The following is a 17,926-nucleotide window of genomic DNA, read 5'->3' as shown; positions in this document are numbered from 1 at the left end:
ATCGTGTGAGACTGAAGACTGGAGTAATGATACTGAAAATACAGCTGCACATCACAGGTGTATACTGCATTTTAAAATACATTTCAATAGAAAACTATTTTAAATGATAATATTTCACAACATTACAGTTCTTACTGTATTTTTGAACAAGTTCATTCAGTCTTGGTGAGCATGAGAGACTCAAAAACATTTAAAAAAATCATACCTTCCCCAAACGTTTGAATATTAATGTCATTTCTTTAGACATTTTATGTGATTTTGGTACACTGAGAGTAAGGTGACTGTGACAAATAAGCTGTAGTGTTCACTCCTTTTGATACCTTTTTGATGTGTTTGCTGTCAGTCTGTCTACATGTAATTCACTCACCTCAATGATACCAACCCCACGACTGACAGAACACACCCCTCCAAAATACGCTAGGCTGCTCCGAGCATAGTGAAACGTCACGTTACTGCAGACACACACAGAGGGTCCATTATGCACACTTCACTTCCACACATGTGTGTGTGTGTGTGTGTGTGTGTGTGAGTGAGCAGTTAATATGAACAGATATGGACTCACGAGAACAGATGCACTGCATCTGCGCGCTGCCTGATGTGCTGCTGTCTGTATTTGGAAAAGTTTCTCAGCATTTCGAATGGAATCACACTAACGGGAATACGATCCTTGTCTGTCCAGATCTCCACGGCGACCAGCACCACACGCGTGTTCAGGTGTTCTTTAAAGATCCCATCAGACAGAGAGAAAGAGTGGAGATAATTAGTTTATTACAATCCCCTCATTCTTACTCACTTCCTGTCTACCCATAAATAAAGTTAAAGGTGAACTGTCCCATAATTCCCATTCACTGATACATAAATCAGTAAATATGGTAATAGATTTGAAGTATACTTAGTATGAAATAAATGTATTTTAAGTCAATTAATGCATAGGACTTTTTGCAAAAGCCTCTGGTGCAGGGGTGTCAAACTCATTTTAGGTTGAGGGCCGGATCGGAGAAAATGTCCCCTTGTGCGGGCCGAATTATCCTTTGTTAAACCCTAGTTTGCTCACAGTTACATTAATATTAACCATACAAACTACAATATAATTTACAAGAAACCAAGGAAAACTTTTTTCAAAGATGATGCTAGGTTATTTTAGGGGTGTGCAATAAAATATCTTTTTTTTTTTTTTTTTTTGTTTGTTTGTGATAATTGCCATATTTTGCAGAGTGTGTTTTTGAGATTGCACCTTGGTTTAAGCCTGTCATGGTTAATTAAATATGACACTAAAGCCGCCAGTAGGTGGCAGCAAGTCTCCTTCTTAATGAGTAATCCATTGACTCATTCAATCAAAACGCTGATTCCTTTAGAAAGGGAGCTAGTGATTGTCTTTATGAATGGGCCACTGAATCATTCACTCAAATGATTTGTTCAAATACACAGATTTACAGTATTCAGTAACAAAATACAGAGTGCTGCTCGGGGACGCACAATTACTTTGTTAAAAACTTTTTTTTTTTTGCTGAAACAGAGATAAACAGACAGCATTGTGACTAATATAACACAATTAATACTAGCATCTTGTTTGTTGAGCAACGCTCTTATATTAGGCTACTTAACTATCATGACATAAATATTAAAAACATAATTTCTTACAGGGCATTTTTGCCCCCATATCTTGAATTATATTGTGTTCTGATAGCCTTCCTCCGGCACAGAAAAACTCTCCTGACTCCCGAGGTGTAACATCAATGTAAATAAATTAGCAATTTGTTCCGCTTTAAATTCAAAATAAAATATTGTAGCGAATACACTTTATTTAATTTTCAAAATTATGTTTTATTTATTATTTAATATTATTGTTTAACTCATCCTGCGGCCCGGATTGGACACCTCCGTGTGTGTGTGAGTGTGTGTGTGAATGTGTGTGTGTGTGTGTGAATGTGTGTGTGTGTGTGTGTGTGTGTGTGTGTGTGTGTATGTGTGTGTGGTGTGTGTGTGTGTGTGTGTGTGTGTGTGTGTGTGTGTGTGTGTGTGTGTGTGTGTGTGTGTGTGTGTGTGTGTGTGTGTGTGTGTGTGTGTGTGTGTGTGTGTGTGTGTGTGTGTGTGATGTGTGTGTGTGTGTGTGTGTGTGTGTGTGTGTGTGTGTGTGTGTGTGTGTGTGTGTGTGTGTGGTGTGTGTGTGTGTGTGTGTGTGTGTGTGTGTGTGTGTGTGTGTGTGTGTGTGTGTGTGTGTGGGGGTGTGTGTAGTATAGTGTGTGTATGTATGTGTGTGTGTGTGTGTGTGTGTGTGTGTGTGTGTGTGTGTGTGTGTGTATATGTGTGTGTGTGTGTGTGTGTGAATGTGTGTGTATATATGTGTGTATGTGTGTGTGTACATATGTGTGTGTATGTATTTGTGTGTGTGTGCGTGTGTGTGTGTGTGTGCATGTGTGTGTATATATGTGTGTATGTGTGTGTGGGTGGGTGTGTACATATGTGTGTGCGTGTGAATGTGTGCGTGTGTGTGTGTGTGTGTGTGTGTCTATATATATACACACACACACACACACACACACACACACACACACACACACACACACACATACACACACACACACACTAATTGTTACAGTTGTATACATTATTATATCCATAGCCTACTTTTGTGTTTAATTTTAATTGAAATTGACATTTCTATCACAACCTCTCTTCTTTTAACCACTAGAGGTTTCTAAAACCCAGCTCTATATTGTTAAATGAATTATTAACACAAGCTGTTCACTGTCAGGTTGTTTTAATAACACTGAAACTCACAGCATCCACCAGGTTGACCACAGATTTGGCATGGTTGCGTGTTTGTTGCTTGGTCCTCACTTTCTTAAACTGTGGGAGAATATTCACATCGTTACAATTATATAAACATTAAATCAAAAGATCAAACAAAGACTTAAAGGTAGAGCACTTAAATCCACATTTCCTAAAGCCATTCATCACTTGCAACACTAATACTGGATTCACTGCTAAAGAATCGATCAGGAGAAGCAGAAGAAGGACATCACACAAGATACTCCCACTCCTATCCTAAAAACACTACTCTACCATTAAACCCTTGTGAAAAAGAAGTGTGCTTTCTTATTGAATGAACACTTCTAGTGTACTTCAAATTTTAAAAGTAGCCTATATTTGTAAAAATTTGCAGATAACATATTAATGAAATGAAAGGCAACACATGTACTTAAAGAGAGAGAACAGTTTTATGACTATATTTCTTAACATACTTTTAAAAAAGTATGCTTTTTAAAATAATGTAAAAAATGTAAAGAAAAAAAATCATCATGTAATTATCTGTTGTTGTGCGTTAAAGAAGTAGACGAGTTGACTAACATACTAAAGTTCATGTAATGTACTGGATTGTAAATTTATCTGTAGTGTGTTATTCAATATTATATTTAAAGGTATCACATTTACTATACTGCAACTCCATCATTACAAATATGTATACGAATATACAATAAAAGAAATGGCATTGAAGTATATTTTAGTTTACTTTAAATGCTTCTCAGTACATTTGGCTTCGTTTAACCATATTTCAAAAACAATACAATTATGGAATTACATATAAAGATGTACTTAAATCATACTGAAGTGTGTCAAAAAATAGCAATTATCATGCAATAACATTACATTGCACATGCAAGTGAACTCTAATTTAGTCTATTATTTTCATTATAAGTACTCTTTTTAAAAGTTAAGTTGCTAAAGTTGCTAAAGTGAACGTGCTGTTGCTGTCAAACAGCATTTAAACACACCATGCTGTGGTCAATGACGATCATCAGTTCAATGTACTTCATCTCCTCGAACACATTCCTCGGCATCTGGAAGAGAAACAGGACAATACAGCAAAAAATATGGCTGGGATTATTTCCCATCTTGCATGAATGCTCCTCACAAACAGATAAAAGTGTCCTAAGCAGTTTCAGACCTCACAAACCCTCACAATGGCCTGCTGTTTCTCTGCTGAGATGAAAGAATGGGCATTGTTCTGGATCAAAGTTCTTGGCTGGATCCCAGTTGACATACTTCTACAACATACTTATTTAATTTGTGAGCTTTCATTTAATAAATGGCCTCAAGACTGGCTGCTTCCTGCGCGCTCAAAGCATGCAGTTTTTCATAGAGACAGAAAAAGCACAGAACATACTGATTTTTTTAATATTTTGTAAAGTTTCTTATGTTCACCAAGGCTACATTTATTAAATAAAAAATATAGCAAAACAGTAATACTATGAAATATTATTACAATTTTAAATAACTGTTTGTTTTTGAATATATTTTAAATGTAACTTTACTCTTTATTGTCACATGATCGTTCAGAAATCATTCTAATATGTTGCTTTGAAATACTTATTATTATCAAACAGTTGTGCTGTTTTATATATATATATATATATATATATATATATATATATATATATATATATATATATATATTTTTTTTTTTTTTTTTTTGTGGAAACTGTGACACAATTTTAGGATTCTGTGATGAATAGGAAGAAATATAGTTTTTTTTTTTGTACTGTAAAATTATAACGTCTTTACTGTTTCTTTTGATCAACTTAATACGTCCTTTCTGACTATAAATATTAATTTATTTATTTCAAAATGGGGTTTTGCCATGACAAATAAACTGATTGATTGGTCCACAATAGCTGCATTGATAAACAGAAGCTTAATGTTTTTCAAAATCGTTAAAATGTCTGTGAATCCAAACCTTTTGCATGCCATTATTAGTAAATATAACACTAAATCAAATAATTAATGAATATAACAAATGACCTTATTCCTTCATAAGAACTTGATGTTTTACGTTCATGCATTTAAAACTACTCTGGCAGCTTTGACCTTCTGTCTGCATTTTTCTAACACTGAAAGGTTGAGTCATGAACTCCTCCTCCTCAGGAATGCCACGGTTTGTGTGAATCATTTACTCATAAAGCATAAATGGATGCATATTTCCAAAATCCATCATGCTGTTTTTAATTTACCACAATTTAGAATATATTAATTCAGTCTAGTTTAAATAGTATGCGAATTGGGATGCAACCTTTGTGTGGTAAAAGTGCCAGTGCTATTGCTGCTGCTATTGCAGAAGTCTGAGTCAGTCTGTCTGATATTATGGGATGTGTGCTGGATTGCACAGAGTGTCATTGACAGTGTTCTTGCTCTGCTCTGCAGAGGATCTCTGTGGCCTGTCTCCAGCATCAGCTGAGTCCCACTCAAACACTTACAGCTCGCTTTTTCCTCCGTCGAAGCCAAGCCAAATCCTCCTCCATGCCTGCACACACACAAATAAGTGTTTGTTTGTCAGCTTTTCCTACACTTTTTGTTGGGCTTTTCAGGGATTCAAGTTCTTAAAGTCCCTCCCCAAAGAGAATTTTAAACTCTTTTAACAAAAGTGTAACATTGTATTCAGTAAAAAAGAGAGCATATTCTCTATTCTCCAAACAACATGCAGATCATTTTACTGCCAAAAAAAAAAAAAAAAGCATCCAGTGCTCCTGCAGTATAATGAACTTAGCTAAAAGTTATGTGCTGTGAAATCTTTTACACTGGTAAAGTTACTCGTACTAACTCCTAAGTTTGTAGTCGTGGCAGTTAGACTTTTAAATGCTCTTCTTTTTTCTGTCCACTACAAAGCAGCCAGCAGACAGATATTTGTAGAAATATACTTGAATTAATTTTTTAAGAAAAACCTCACCCCAAAATGACAGAATCATATAGAACACTATTATTTTTAGTCTGTTAATAGTAGTGTTATTGGTGCATTTTTTTTTTTAACCTCTCTCTCTCTCTCTCTCTCTCTCTCAAAAAAAGGCTAGTGTATATGGTGCTATATATATTATTATTAATATATATGCATTTTTTTTTTTAAAAAAGAGCAGCATGAAATAGTAGTGTTATTGGTGCATATGTTTTTTAAAAGAGCAGCATGAACGCTCTTTAAAACATCTGATTTGTGTTCTTCAGAAGAATAAAGTCATACCGTAAACCCCTTGTGAAAAGAATTGGCATACTTTAAAAAGAGTATTTATATACTTTCAAATAATGTAATGTTTTTGGACACATAATTACATTTTAATAGCAATTAAATTAAAATCCATTATAGTTTACATTTATATTGAATGTAATTAATTATTTATTTAATCCACCCAATATAAATAAACCTAATCTAAACAAAAAATACAACAACAAAATCAATTCAAATATAATATGAAATAAAATGCATTTCTGAATGTACTGACAATATTTCTACTGGAACTTGTGTGTCATGTTTTTAAATATATTTGTGCCGTGTTTACACATTAATGATGTAATGATGAAGTTGCAGTTTAATACATTTAAAATATATAACTTTAAATGTAATATTGAATATCACACTGCAATTAAAATTTACTTTACATGTGCTTTAATTAAAATAAAGTGTACTTCTTTAAAACACGGCAAAACACTGCGATTTAAGAAGTACTTTAAAAATAACTTTTTCAAGTCGCTTTGGATAAAAGCGTCTGCTGAATGACTAAATGTAAATTATTATTACAAAGTGCACTTTTTAAAAGTGTACTTAAGTGTGTTTAAAAGCAGTCATGTCTCTGTTTAAATGCACTTAAGTGGCCTTTTATTTCATTTTTATTATATTAGCTATAAGTACAGATTTTAATAATATATTTTTAAAATTTGAAGTACAAGTGCATATACAATTAAGTGTACTTCTTTTGCACAAGGATGCTAGTATTTTCATTTCTAGTATTTTCATGCACAAGGATGCAAAAATTTTTATTTGTTTATCTGATGTGGATGGAGGTGAGTGAGAGCTGTGCTGTATGTACCTTCCTCTCCTGCAGGTGTGGTTTGCTGCAGGATAGACGTCCTGCGTAACACATGTGGTCTCGCTGTTCCCTCCTAATGAAAAACACAGAGCATGAGCAGCCAGATCTTACCAAGTTCATCCAAAGTGACTTCAGCTGAGCATGTTGAATTATATGCACACATGCTATGGTGCTGTAAAAGGCCTCGTGCTTTTGATTAGTGTTTATAATGAATTGTGCTGTTTGGTTTTTAACTGGGTTTCGTTTTTTCAGAAGGTTTTTTAGTTTAAAATTAAAGCTGAGAGTGTGTAAAGCCAGTGTGCGTAGGGAGAGAGTGAATGGAGTTCATTAAATTGTTTACAGTTGCAGTTAATGTACAGAGGAAATGGTTACATTACAGCTAGTAACATTAGCGGAGCCATTTACAAAACAGCAGATTTGTATATGTTCTGTCATATATCTCATATTCTCACTGCAGGCTTCATATGCCCACATTAAAGGGACAGTTCACCCAAAAAAATTAAATTCTGTCATTAATTACTCACCCTCTTGTCGTTCCAAACCCGTAAAACCTTTGTTCATCTTCGGAACACAAATTAAGATTTTTTGATGAAATCCGAGAGCTCTCTGACCCTCCTATAGACAGCAATGCAAATGAAACATTCAAATAACTATTTTAACAATGCTGTTACTACCCATCTGGGTCTTGAATGTGGTAGTGGTGTTGCTGTCTAAAGAGGGTCAGAAACCTCTCGGATTTCATCAAAAATATCTTAATTTGTGTTCTGAAGATGAATGAAGATTTTACGGGTTTCATTTTAGGTTGAACTATACCTTTAATGTTATGCAAGTCAGTAAAGTAATGGAAAATTGTGCTTTTTTGTATGCTTATAGGACATAAACACATACTGAACATTCTCATGAGATTTGCCAGATTTATGTTCAATGAGACTGCATTTTTTATTATCAAAAATACAGAAAAACAGTAATATTGTGAAAGATTATTGAATTATTCTTTTTGATTATTCTCTGATGAATGGAAAGTTTGATTAAGATTATCTTTTTTAATGTATTGTAACATAATAAATGTCTTCACTCTCATTTTTGATCAATTTAACATGTCGTTATTAAAGTATCAATTTAACCAAATATCGTAAGCCAGAAAGATGTTTAACTGTACTACGAATTTACTATCTATCACTTATTACTATTTATGTACATCTCACACATTTCAGGTAAAATCTAAAAGGATTTTGTTAAATCTGTAAGATTCGCTTAAAAAGTAATAGTAAAATAATTCGATGTTCAGTCATCAGTGTGCTTAAGTTTCATAATTGGTACAGAAATGTTTTTAGAGCTGGTGTATGAAATTAACACTTACCATAGAGTGATTCTGTTTAAGTGGCTCAATCGTGTACACATGGACTCCATCATCAAACATGCCACTTAAAACCAGAGAGAGACAAACAGTTACATTTGTTAATTTAGCTGCTTTTATCCAAAGCACCATACAAAGGAGAAAAATACAGACACAGCTGAATAAGTCAGTATGTAGTAGAGAAAGCACTGAGGCATTAAGTGGATGGATTCACTCGTGTACTCACTGTAAACCGTTACAAGTGGACAGAGCGGCACGAGAGTTGTCATTCCATCTGATCTGGCCGTGGTAATAACAGTGCTCTCCACCCTGACAACACACACACACACACACACACACACACACACACACACACACACACACACACACATGTTCAGTTTTGTCCTGTTCCCCATAATGCATTTGTTGCCACAATAGATGGACTGTGCAGAACCAGTGATGCTTTAAACTGACTGTAAAGTGGACGTTTTGGCATATTAATGCATTCCGTAAACAGTCTAATGTTTCTATACTGTATGTAAAAAACAGATTCGGCGTGGAGTGTCAGTCTCTCTCTGCATTGCTGCTGCAGAGTAACGTCTGCTGGTCATGTGATCTGATCTGCAGGTGAACTGAGCCGTGCTGATTCAGCAGTGAAGTCACAGATGCTTCCTGATTTAACGTCTATCAGCATCTCTCTCTCTCTCTCTCTCTCTCTCTCTCTCTCTCTCTCTCTCTCTCCTTCTGTTCATGCTCTTTTCTCTGTGTCTCTCCCTCTCTCTCATAATCCTCATGTCACATCTTTTTGAGTTATGATAGCTTCTAATTAAATTATATTCAACCAAAACACGACACTGAGTTAGAAGAGATAATTACTGGCAACATAAACACATTTGACTAATTTCACTATCTCCTTTATCCCCTGTATTATTTGCAACATATTATATTTATTTTTATTTTTTTATTTATTTTTTTTTGTACAGTGAAACCTACCCATTAATTTAGACTTACATCTTACCTGACTTTAGTGTAATTATGAGTTTTTACTTCTGGAACATACTCAGAAAACCATTTTCCATTTGTGTCCCAGAGATTTATTACTGATATCATTACCAGGAAGGATAAAAAAGAATTTATTGCAAGGCAAACTGAAAAAATAAAACTGACTCTACCATAATTTACACCATATGATATGTATGAAAGCAACTGTACTGTTTTGGTTCCTCAGTTATAATAACAATCTTGGTGTGTAAGGTACTGTACAGCAGTTTTCAAATGAAATGATACCATAGTTATTATTAATGCAATGATTAAAATAGAAACTATGACTACCTATTCTCTAAGAAGTACACACAATCCAGAGTGAAATGACAAAAAATGAATTTTTTTTTTGGTTCATACCTTCCAAAGGATTGGCTTCCCATTCTCATAGTGTATCTCCACATAGTCAGAGGACAGCAGGTCGCTGGAAAACACACACACACACACACACACACACACACACACACACACACACACACACACACACACACACACACACACACACACACACACACACACATAGATATGAACTGGCACAAACTAGGGTTGCAAAGTGGTGGAAAATTTCAGAAAACCTTCCAAAAATCCGTGGAAGATTCCAAAAAATAATGGCGAGCGAATGAAGACCCTCCACCTTTTCCAGAACCCACCACCCAAGGCATGATCATCTGTTGATTCTGGATATCACAAGTCTCTGGTATTTTGGCTCAAGTTAACACATAGCGAGCGCTTTCTGAGCCATATCCTTTGCCTGAAGACTGTTTGCTTTGAAAGCAAAGTATCTGAGACCCGTTTTGTTGGTCTGGACCCTATAATTCAGGCCAAGTGTCATGCACTCAGTTTAACATATGTGCAACACATGTTTTCTGCATATTTTCAGCACTTCTGTTGCATACCCTGCATGCAAGTACTATTATTTAAACCAAAATTAAGAGAGTATATTTAGTAGATATAAATGCACAGTTGATCCAGAATGATTATTTAATAATTCCTGTGGTAATTCACTCAAAGGCTTTCACTCAGACTCACTGTGTATAGAACAATGTGATATAATTACAAATTTAACTTCTTGTTATTATTATTTTTTGCATAATATATCTCTATATTTGTAAATAGAGTTCACAAAAGGCTATTTAAAACAAATAAATAAACTAAAGAAAAGAAAAGAATGAATAAATAATAAAATAAAATAAAAATTATAATCGGACATACACATATGTGACCCTGGACCACAAAACCAGTCATAAGGGTCAATCTTTTATAATTATTATTCCATTTACAATTTTTGCCTATTAGCATGCATATCACATATTACTGGCATATTACTAGGTTACTGGCTTTTGGGAAAAACTGAAGAACTACAACTGATGTTCGATTCATTAAACTTGAAAACACACATCCTTGTGGTAGTGAGTAGATGTCTTTTTAAAGTTTTTTGTATGTCAGTGACACTTTATTTAAAAGACCTATGTATATTACTAGCATGTATATTAATATTGGCTGTTTATTAATACTTATAAATGACATATTAATGTCTTATTCTGCATGACCACATTTTATGACCTAAAATGAACTAACTTACTCACATAAAATAAACAGCAAATTAGGTGTTTATTGAGGCAAAAGTCGCAGCTAATAGTTAACAGTGAAAATTAGCACCTTAAAGTGTCTAATGTTCACCAAGCCCTAAAAGGAGCTACTTAATAGTGAATTTGTCTTCCCTAATCTAAAATGTTACCATATGTTGTTCGTATACATTGCATGTATTATACAGCAATAAATATGGGTAACAATTTAGTATAGGGACCAATTCTCACTAGTAACTAGTTGCTTGTTAGCATGCCTATTATTATCATATTAGCTGTTTATTAGTATTTATATTCTGCTTGACTATATTCATACAGTACAGCATACTGTAGCTGTACGTCTGTTGCGTTCTGTCAAAAGAGAGCAATCTAAGAGGTGTTTTAGACTGATCTTCACATCCGTTGGTGTCAGTATTTGTGTGAAATAGAGGTAGGCAGTGTTCAGTGTGTGTCAGGAGATGACACTGATTCACCTTCAGCGTCCTTTAATCATCACAAGCCTCGACTGGAGTCAGCGAGGAAGAACACACAAATATGCACAAACCGCGCTAGCTCTCTCACTCTTAGCTGACTGCTCACTTCAACAGAGGCCACTTTCTGCCAGAACGGCGTTTTCCTGTAACCTTGTGGAAAATGACTCAAGCACACAGTGCAGGTTAGCTTGGGAGCAAACAGGGTTGCGGCAGAGTCTGAAGGCTCGGATCTGAATATTAGACTACTTTTAGCATTAGTGGAGGTGTGGGGGCGGGTTAGGCTAGTGTGAGGGAAAAACAGGACACAATGTGATATAAAGAACTGTAGGTACTTCACCCTTCCCTGCCTGTGCTTGGCCTTGATCTAACAATGCTATTGACCCAGTTTCCACACTAATCCAGCATGAACTGATAAAGTAACTTGAGTATTCCTACAAAAACACCTTGTTCAACACTTCTTCTTTCAATCTATTGCTTTTTGCTATTATTGCCTTAACCTTTCTCACACTAACATTAAATTAGGAGGGTTAAATCAACATTTCTGTGTGGCCTCGCTGATTGTAGCAACAAAGAGGAAGTTATTAGACTTTCAAACATTACAAAGCTGATTTTAAAGTCCCACAGCATAAAACTGTTTATGATTTCATGTTTTAGGGAAAAACTGAAGGACTACAGCCGCTTTCCGATTCACTAACTCACATCTTTGCGGTATTTGTGATCCTTATTTAGCGACTTGACTAGAATCTATTTAAGTAATCTTATTATTTTATTTATAAATTCAGAGCTGTTTGCCATTCTAAAACCCATTTGAAATTCCGGTGGGAACCCATGCTAAAAATGCTAATTATATGCTCAAATGTTAATAGGAACTGACCAGCTCTATTCTCCAGAATCAAGACACACCAAACTTAACACAGTTCAAAGTTATACGGTATAACGCCTCAGCATGTCACCACAATGAATCTTATTCGGTCACAGGAAGCATGCGTGCTGAAGCGTCCCGCAGCTGCTGGGGGTGAGGAGAGGAGGACAGGGGAGCAGGGCGAGGCTGGGATGGAGGGATGTGATGAGTGATGTTTTACAGGTGCATCCTGAGTGGGATTCTCTGAGCTACAGTCACTCGGCTGCATGCTGTGGGACGGCTATATTTAGATCAAGACTGCCGCACAACACCGGCCACACACACACACACACACACACACACACAGAGGCAAAGCGAGAGAGAGAGAGAAAGAGAGAGAGAGAGACAGACAGCAAGTCTGGGAGGTAAACCGCATATCAATCAAACAGTCTGACAGACAGAAACCACTCCTCTTTGACAATTACAGTATTTTTAGTCTTGCGGGACTCGGGTCAGAATCGGCAACCACAATCTGCAAGGTGACTTAAGCCAGGATTTTTTTTTTTTTTTTTTTTTACTTGGATCACTTATTTAATGACTTTTTCTTCGTATTTATCTTAGCAAAATGAAAATTCAAAGATCAAATTGCTCAGAAAAGTAATAGCACTGATTTGCAAAATCATCAGTGTCCTCAACACAAATTAACCTTTGAGCAATAGTATGCCTTAGCAAGCACTTAATACTAATAATTACATTTTTTTTCTAATTGGAAGTATAATTTCCAGAGAAATCATTGGTGCAAAAGCACACTTACTTTTAAAGGGGTCATCGGATGCAAAATTCGGCTCACTATGAACAGAGCTGGTTTTGAGAAGGTAGAAAGGGTGTTTTTTACACTACCATTGAGAAATTTTAACCAAAGTATGTTACAGACCTTTCATTAAGACTCTAAAGAATCATATCAGCTTGTGGGAAATGGGCATCCGATGACCCCTTTAAAAGAGTACTTAGTATACAAATAATTTACTGTTAATGTCAGGGTCCTGTCACAGAGCCCTGACACTCCTATCATCTTGTGCTTTGGTGAGTATGCAGCTTTGAGTTGGCTTGAGCCCAGGGTTGAGAGGTCTTCAAAAAACAAACAAACAAAAAAACAGCTTAACTGTTATTAAAAACTAGCCCAAAACTAGCCCAATGCATTTTCCATGGTTTTCCCCTCTGTCAGAATTGTGTTCTGGGGGGGCGGTAAATATTTTTTTATTTAATTTAAACTCTCTGCAAGTAGTTTTTTTTATATATACACTTTTAAGAACGGAAATGTACCACAAGTGCACAATAAGGGGCTGGTCACACAGAACCCGTCCAAAAACGTGAGGCGCAGCGCCCAGAAATGGTTTTTGAAAAAAGCACAGTGCAGGACGGAGTGGTCTCGAGATGCATTTCTGAGATGTGATGCAATAATGGAAACAACAGAAAATAGCCAAACAGCAGAATAGAGAGAATATCAGGCTGTTATTATTATTATTATTATTATTATTATTATTATTATTATTATTATTATTATTATTTTTAAGAAACAGGTTGTGATAATCGCTTGAAACATTTTTTTATATTCGGACACAGCCACTATGAATGCTTTCTCTGCTATGTTGCTGTCACATAAAACAGCTGCAGTGCCAACTTGCTACTGTAAACAAAAGCTCTCAATGCTTGCCCCGCCTTCAGGGACTTCTGATTGGTCCAGTGTTTTGGCATTGTCATTGATGGGCTGTACTGCGTGTAAAAGTTTAAATTCTTTTAACTTGACATGGCATCTTAAAAACATGTTGCTCATGTGTGAGATGCTGCCAAAGACACTAGAGCAACAGTCAAACACAGCTAATGCGGATGGAAAGCAATGGAAAAGAAGCACTTTGGAATAAAATACGCATTCTGTGTGAACACCCCTTAAGCGCACCCCTTTCTCACACAGGGTTCTGTGCGTGTGAGTGTGTTTTAACCACACATAAACATGTTCAGATGAATGTCTGGCTTTGGAGCTTTTAGATTTTTGAAGGGTGTAGTTACAGTATAGAGTTTTGGTTACAAAACCTGCAACAATGGGATTACCATTCAGGCGGCCAACACCACTTGATATTGAATACAAAGAAAGAAAGAAAGAAAGAAAGAAAGAAAGAAAGAAAGAAAGAAAGAAAGAAAGAAAAAGAAAGAAAGAAAGAAAGAAAGAAAGAAAGAAAGAAAGAAAGAATTACAGTGTAATTCCGTGAAGCTGAATGGAAATGGATTCCAGCGCAGAAACTTTGCTTCCAGTAACACAGAAGAGAGGCTCTGTATTCCCATAAGTGCATGTGTTAGATTGGCAGAGACACAACACATCAATAGTCTGGCACAGCAACAGTCATGAGAAGCAAACGCATGTCATGTGTGAGAGTCTGAACATATAGTGAAACAGCAACTCAGCAATACTCACTTGTTTAATGTGAGGTCCAGAATGAATTGTGATCCAAAGGCCTGTAGTTGAAATGAAGCCTGAGCGAGATGGACCTCCTGTTGAAGGAAGTCAAGTCAAAGTCAAGATTTAGCATCAGACCAGATGCTAGAATGAACCACCGTCACTGTTTACAGATCTATTCCCTCGAGCTGTCATCGGAAATGTGCGTATTTTCAAAACAATATGAAGCAATTCCACAGCAATGTCTGCCTTATGTTCATAGTATTATAGTCAAGGCATTTGCGGCTGCAATAATCACTAACATATCTTCTTATCATAATAAGGCACGGCACTGGCTGAAACGTGGATGACACAGTCAGAGTTCTGTTTTCATCTGGAATGGTACATTATAATGGGAAGTTGTTTCGAACGTATCTTTTGGTTTGCTTCCATTAAGTTAATAAAAAAAAGAGAGGTCACAAGATGAAATATCTTTCATTTGCTGTATTTAAATCAATTAAAGTAGCAAAACAAAAATAAAGAAATAGGTTTTATCAAATGGTGCTGTAATATATAAAATGTTTGGGGTGAATTTCTAGCATCATTAATAAAACAATTATTATAAAATTAAGAGTGTGCCATAATTTTAGAGACACACTCCTAATTTTTAAAGACTTTGAAATGTACATCTTACTGGGATATCATTCATGTTGTTGTCATTCATAAAAAAAAAGTGCCTGTAGTCGATCATGGATACATGAAGGAGGCAATTTTTGTTTCTTAAAGGAATAGTTACATGAAATCACTATAATACAAAAGTAATCCAGTCCATCAGTTACCATCCTGTGAAGTGAAAAGCTTTGTGTTTCTAATCATTTCTATCATTAAGACGTTTTAACTTTAAGCCGCAGCTTCTGGCCACTGAATATTTATATAGAGCTGTTTTAGACTGTTTTGGCTTGTAAGCAGTGCTTGATCTGTGCATATTTCTCTCCTAATTCAGACCGGAGAAAACAATGTTATGTATATAAGGACTCAAAATGCAGTTAAAAGCATCGTAATGATGGATTTGTGTCACAAGATGTGAACTGATGGACTGGAGTGGTGTGGAACGCTTGTGGATTATTGTGATGTTTTTATCAGCTGTTTGGACTTTCATTCTGACGGCACCCATTTACTGCAGAGGATCCACTGGTGAACAAGTGATGTAATCCTGCATCAGCTGTGCTATATTTAGATTTAGGGTTTCTATGATATAACCTGATAATTAGGAGATGCTGGGTTGAATGCTCTCACCTGTCCATGTGGGTCAGGAATCTTAGCGCGAGTGTTCAGGTCATGGTAGGTGCTCTCTGAAGTTTCATTCCGGTAGTAGATGAGGCGGGAGGGGTATGTGAGTGTTCGCTCTGACTCCTGCGGCCCGCTGGCATTGTGCGTCTGTCCCGCTGCAGTATCATCCTTTTGTAGCAGCAATGACACTGCCTCCCCGGGGATCTCAGCCTCCAACACTGACAACACACATGCACACACACTCGCTAACGCCATCTAAACCAGGCCAATCTGACACTGAACCACAGAGAAACCTCAAATTAAACTTTGGTGTCAGGTATAATGTATGCAGACTACAGTACATGCGTCACAAGCTACAAACAATCAGTATAAGCTTCATATATTTAAACTATTAATAATATCAATAAAATGATAACAATGCAGTGCATTCTCTCTTGCCTCGGGCCTTATTGAAGGATTTTAATGGAATCTCTCTCTACAAGATGCATTACTGGTTGTCAACATTCCCTAAAGTGAAATAAACCAGACTCAAATTAAATAGAGTTGTAAAATTATGTTAACACTTCAGGGATTTAGGGAACACTTTTCACTATTAACTAGCTGCTTATAAACATGCATTTTTCTAGCATGTTGACTGTTTATTAGTACTTATAAAGTACATAATGTATGCCCTGTTCTGCATAACCATATTCTAGATCTCTTAAGAAAAGGCCTACCTAAACTTAACTACTACAAGCTTACTTACTATCAATATGAAGCAAATTAGGAGTTTCTTGAGAGAAATCTCATAGTTAATAGTGAATATGTGTTCCCTAATCTAAAGTGTTACTAAAATTATTTGTGAGTCAGTTCATTACTAATTAATAATAATTATTTGTATTCTTATATGACATTTACACATATAGTATTAAATTTACATTCAGTCATTTAGCAGATGCTTTGCTTTTGTCCAAAGTGAATTACAAATGAGGGCAATAGAAGCAATCATAACCAGCAAAAGAGCAATGATATATAAGTGCTGAGACAAGTCTTGGTTAGCTTAAAAAAAAAAAAAAAAAAAAAAAAAAAAAAAAGCACACAGAATAAAATGAATGCCAATGTTAGAGGGGCTTTTAAAAAAAATAAATACCAAAGAAAAGTCGAAAGAATAGTAAACTAATAGAGAACGCTATATTAGAGGGTCATTTTTTATAATAAATAAAAAAGAAAACAAGTAGAGAGAATAAAAAAGAATAGAGAATGTGTTAGAGGGTCATTTTAAATAAGAAGAAAATTAGTTAGAATAGAGAGTACATAGTAATACAATATTATATATTAATATATAGTTTATAAACCAGAAAAAAATAATAAATAGATAGAGAAATAAAACCAGAATCAACAGACTAATACATTTTTAGTTCATATATATATACATACATATATATATATATATATATATATATATATATATATACACACACACACACATACTGTATAATGTGATATAAATGCAACACTATTAATTTAAAATTTTTCTTTATACATATAATTATGTATAATTTTATTTTATATTATATTAATAATATTACGAATTAAGAATCTGAGGAGAAATGTTCAGCTAATATTAAGATGAGCACAGTTTGAGACATTTTTTGGGATCTTTTCTAAAACTCACGAGAGATTATAAAGTCAGTTTCTCAAAATAACACGCATGACACTGCAAGCTTCAAGCAATAGTCTAATTTTGCTCTCCATTTAACCTAACCCTTGTCTAGTAGAAACAAACGATATGTCATTTGTGATGGACTATAGACTGAATATTTAAATTCTATCAAACAAAACGAAACAGACGCATCTGAACATCTGCAGTGTTCTCTGTGAGCTCAGACCATCTCAAGTAGCAGAGCCACAGTAAAACAGCATTTGCGTCTCTGTCGCTCTCAGGACACTGCTGCTGTCCTCCGCATGCTCACACAGGGTGCCCTTGCAGAAGCACAACTCACAGATCGCATCCCGCACCGGACACTCACAAAAGCACATCGCATTCCTTTACAAAACACACCGCAACCATCAGATTCCGCGCTGGAGGAAAGTG

General features: G+C 35.5%; 1 protein-coding gene across 1 annotated transcript in view; it reads right to left on the bottom strand.

Annotated features, from left to right (window-relative positions):
- Window positions 1-17,926, bottom strand: part of LOC109066852 (disintegrin and metalloproteinase domain-containing protein 23) — a 32,704-nt gene that overhangs the window by 14,305 nt on the left and 473 nt on the right. The window contains exons 2-12 of the mRNA XM_042730703.1: window positions 15,859-16,070; window positions 14,602-14,678; window positions 9,592-9,655; window positions 8,438-8,520; window positions 8,215-8,278; window positions 6,855-6,927; window positions 5,256-5,302; window positions 3,777-3,842; window positions 2,782-2,850; window positions 563-729; window positions 368-452 (exon numbers count right to left, since the gene is read on the bottom strand). Of these exons, the coding sequence (XP_042586637.1) occupies window positions 368-452; window positions 563-729; window positions 2,782-2,850; window positions 3,777-3,842; window positions 5,256-5,302; window positions 6,855-6,927; window positions 8,215-8,278; window positions 8,438-8,520; window positions 9,592-9,655; window positions 14,602-14,678; window positions 15,859-16,070 (1,007 nt within the window). The remainder of the gene's footprint in view (window positions 1-367; window positions 453-562; window positions 730-2,781; window positions 2,851-3,776; window positions 3,843-5,255; window positions 5,303-6,854; window positions 6,928-8,214; window positions 8,279-8,437; window positions 8,521-9,591; window positions 9,656-14,601; window positions 14,679-15,858; window positions 16,071-17,926) is intronic.

The sequence above is a fragment of the Cyprinus carpio genome, chromosome B9 (assembly GCF_018340385.1).
Source record: "Cyprinus carpio isolate SPL01 chromosome B9, ASM1834038v1, whole genome shotgun sequence".
In the NCBI taxonomy this organism is placed as follows: domain Eukaryota; kingdom Metazoa; phylum Chordata; class Actinopteri; order Cypriniformes; family Cyprinidae; genus Cyprinus; species Cyprinus carpio.
This window is presented reverse-complemented; position numbering and strand designations above follow the sequence as displayed.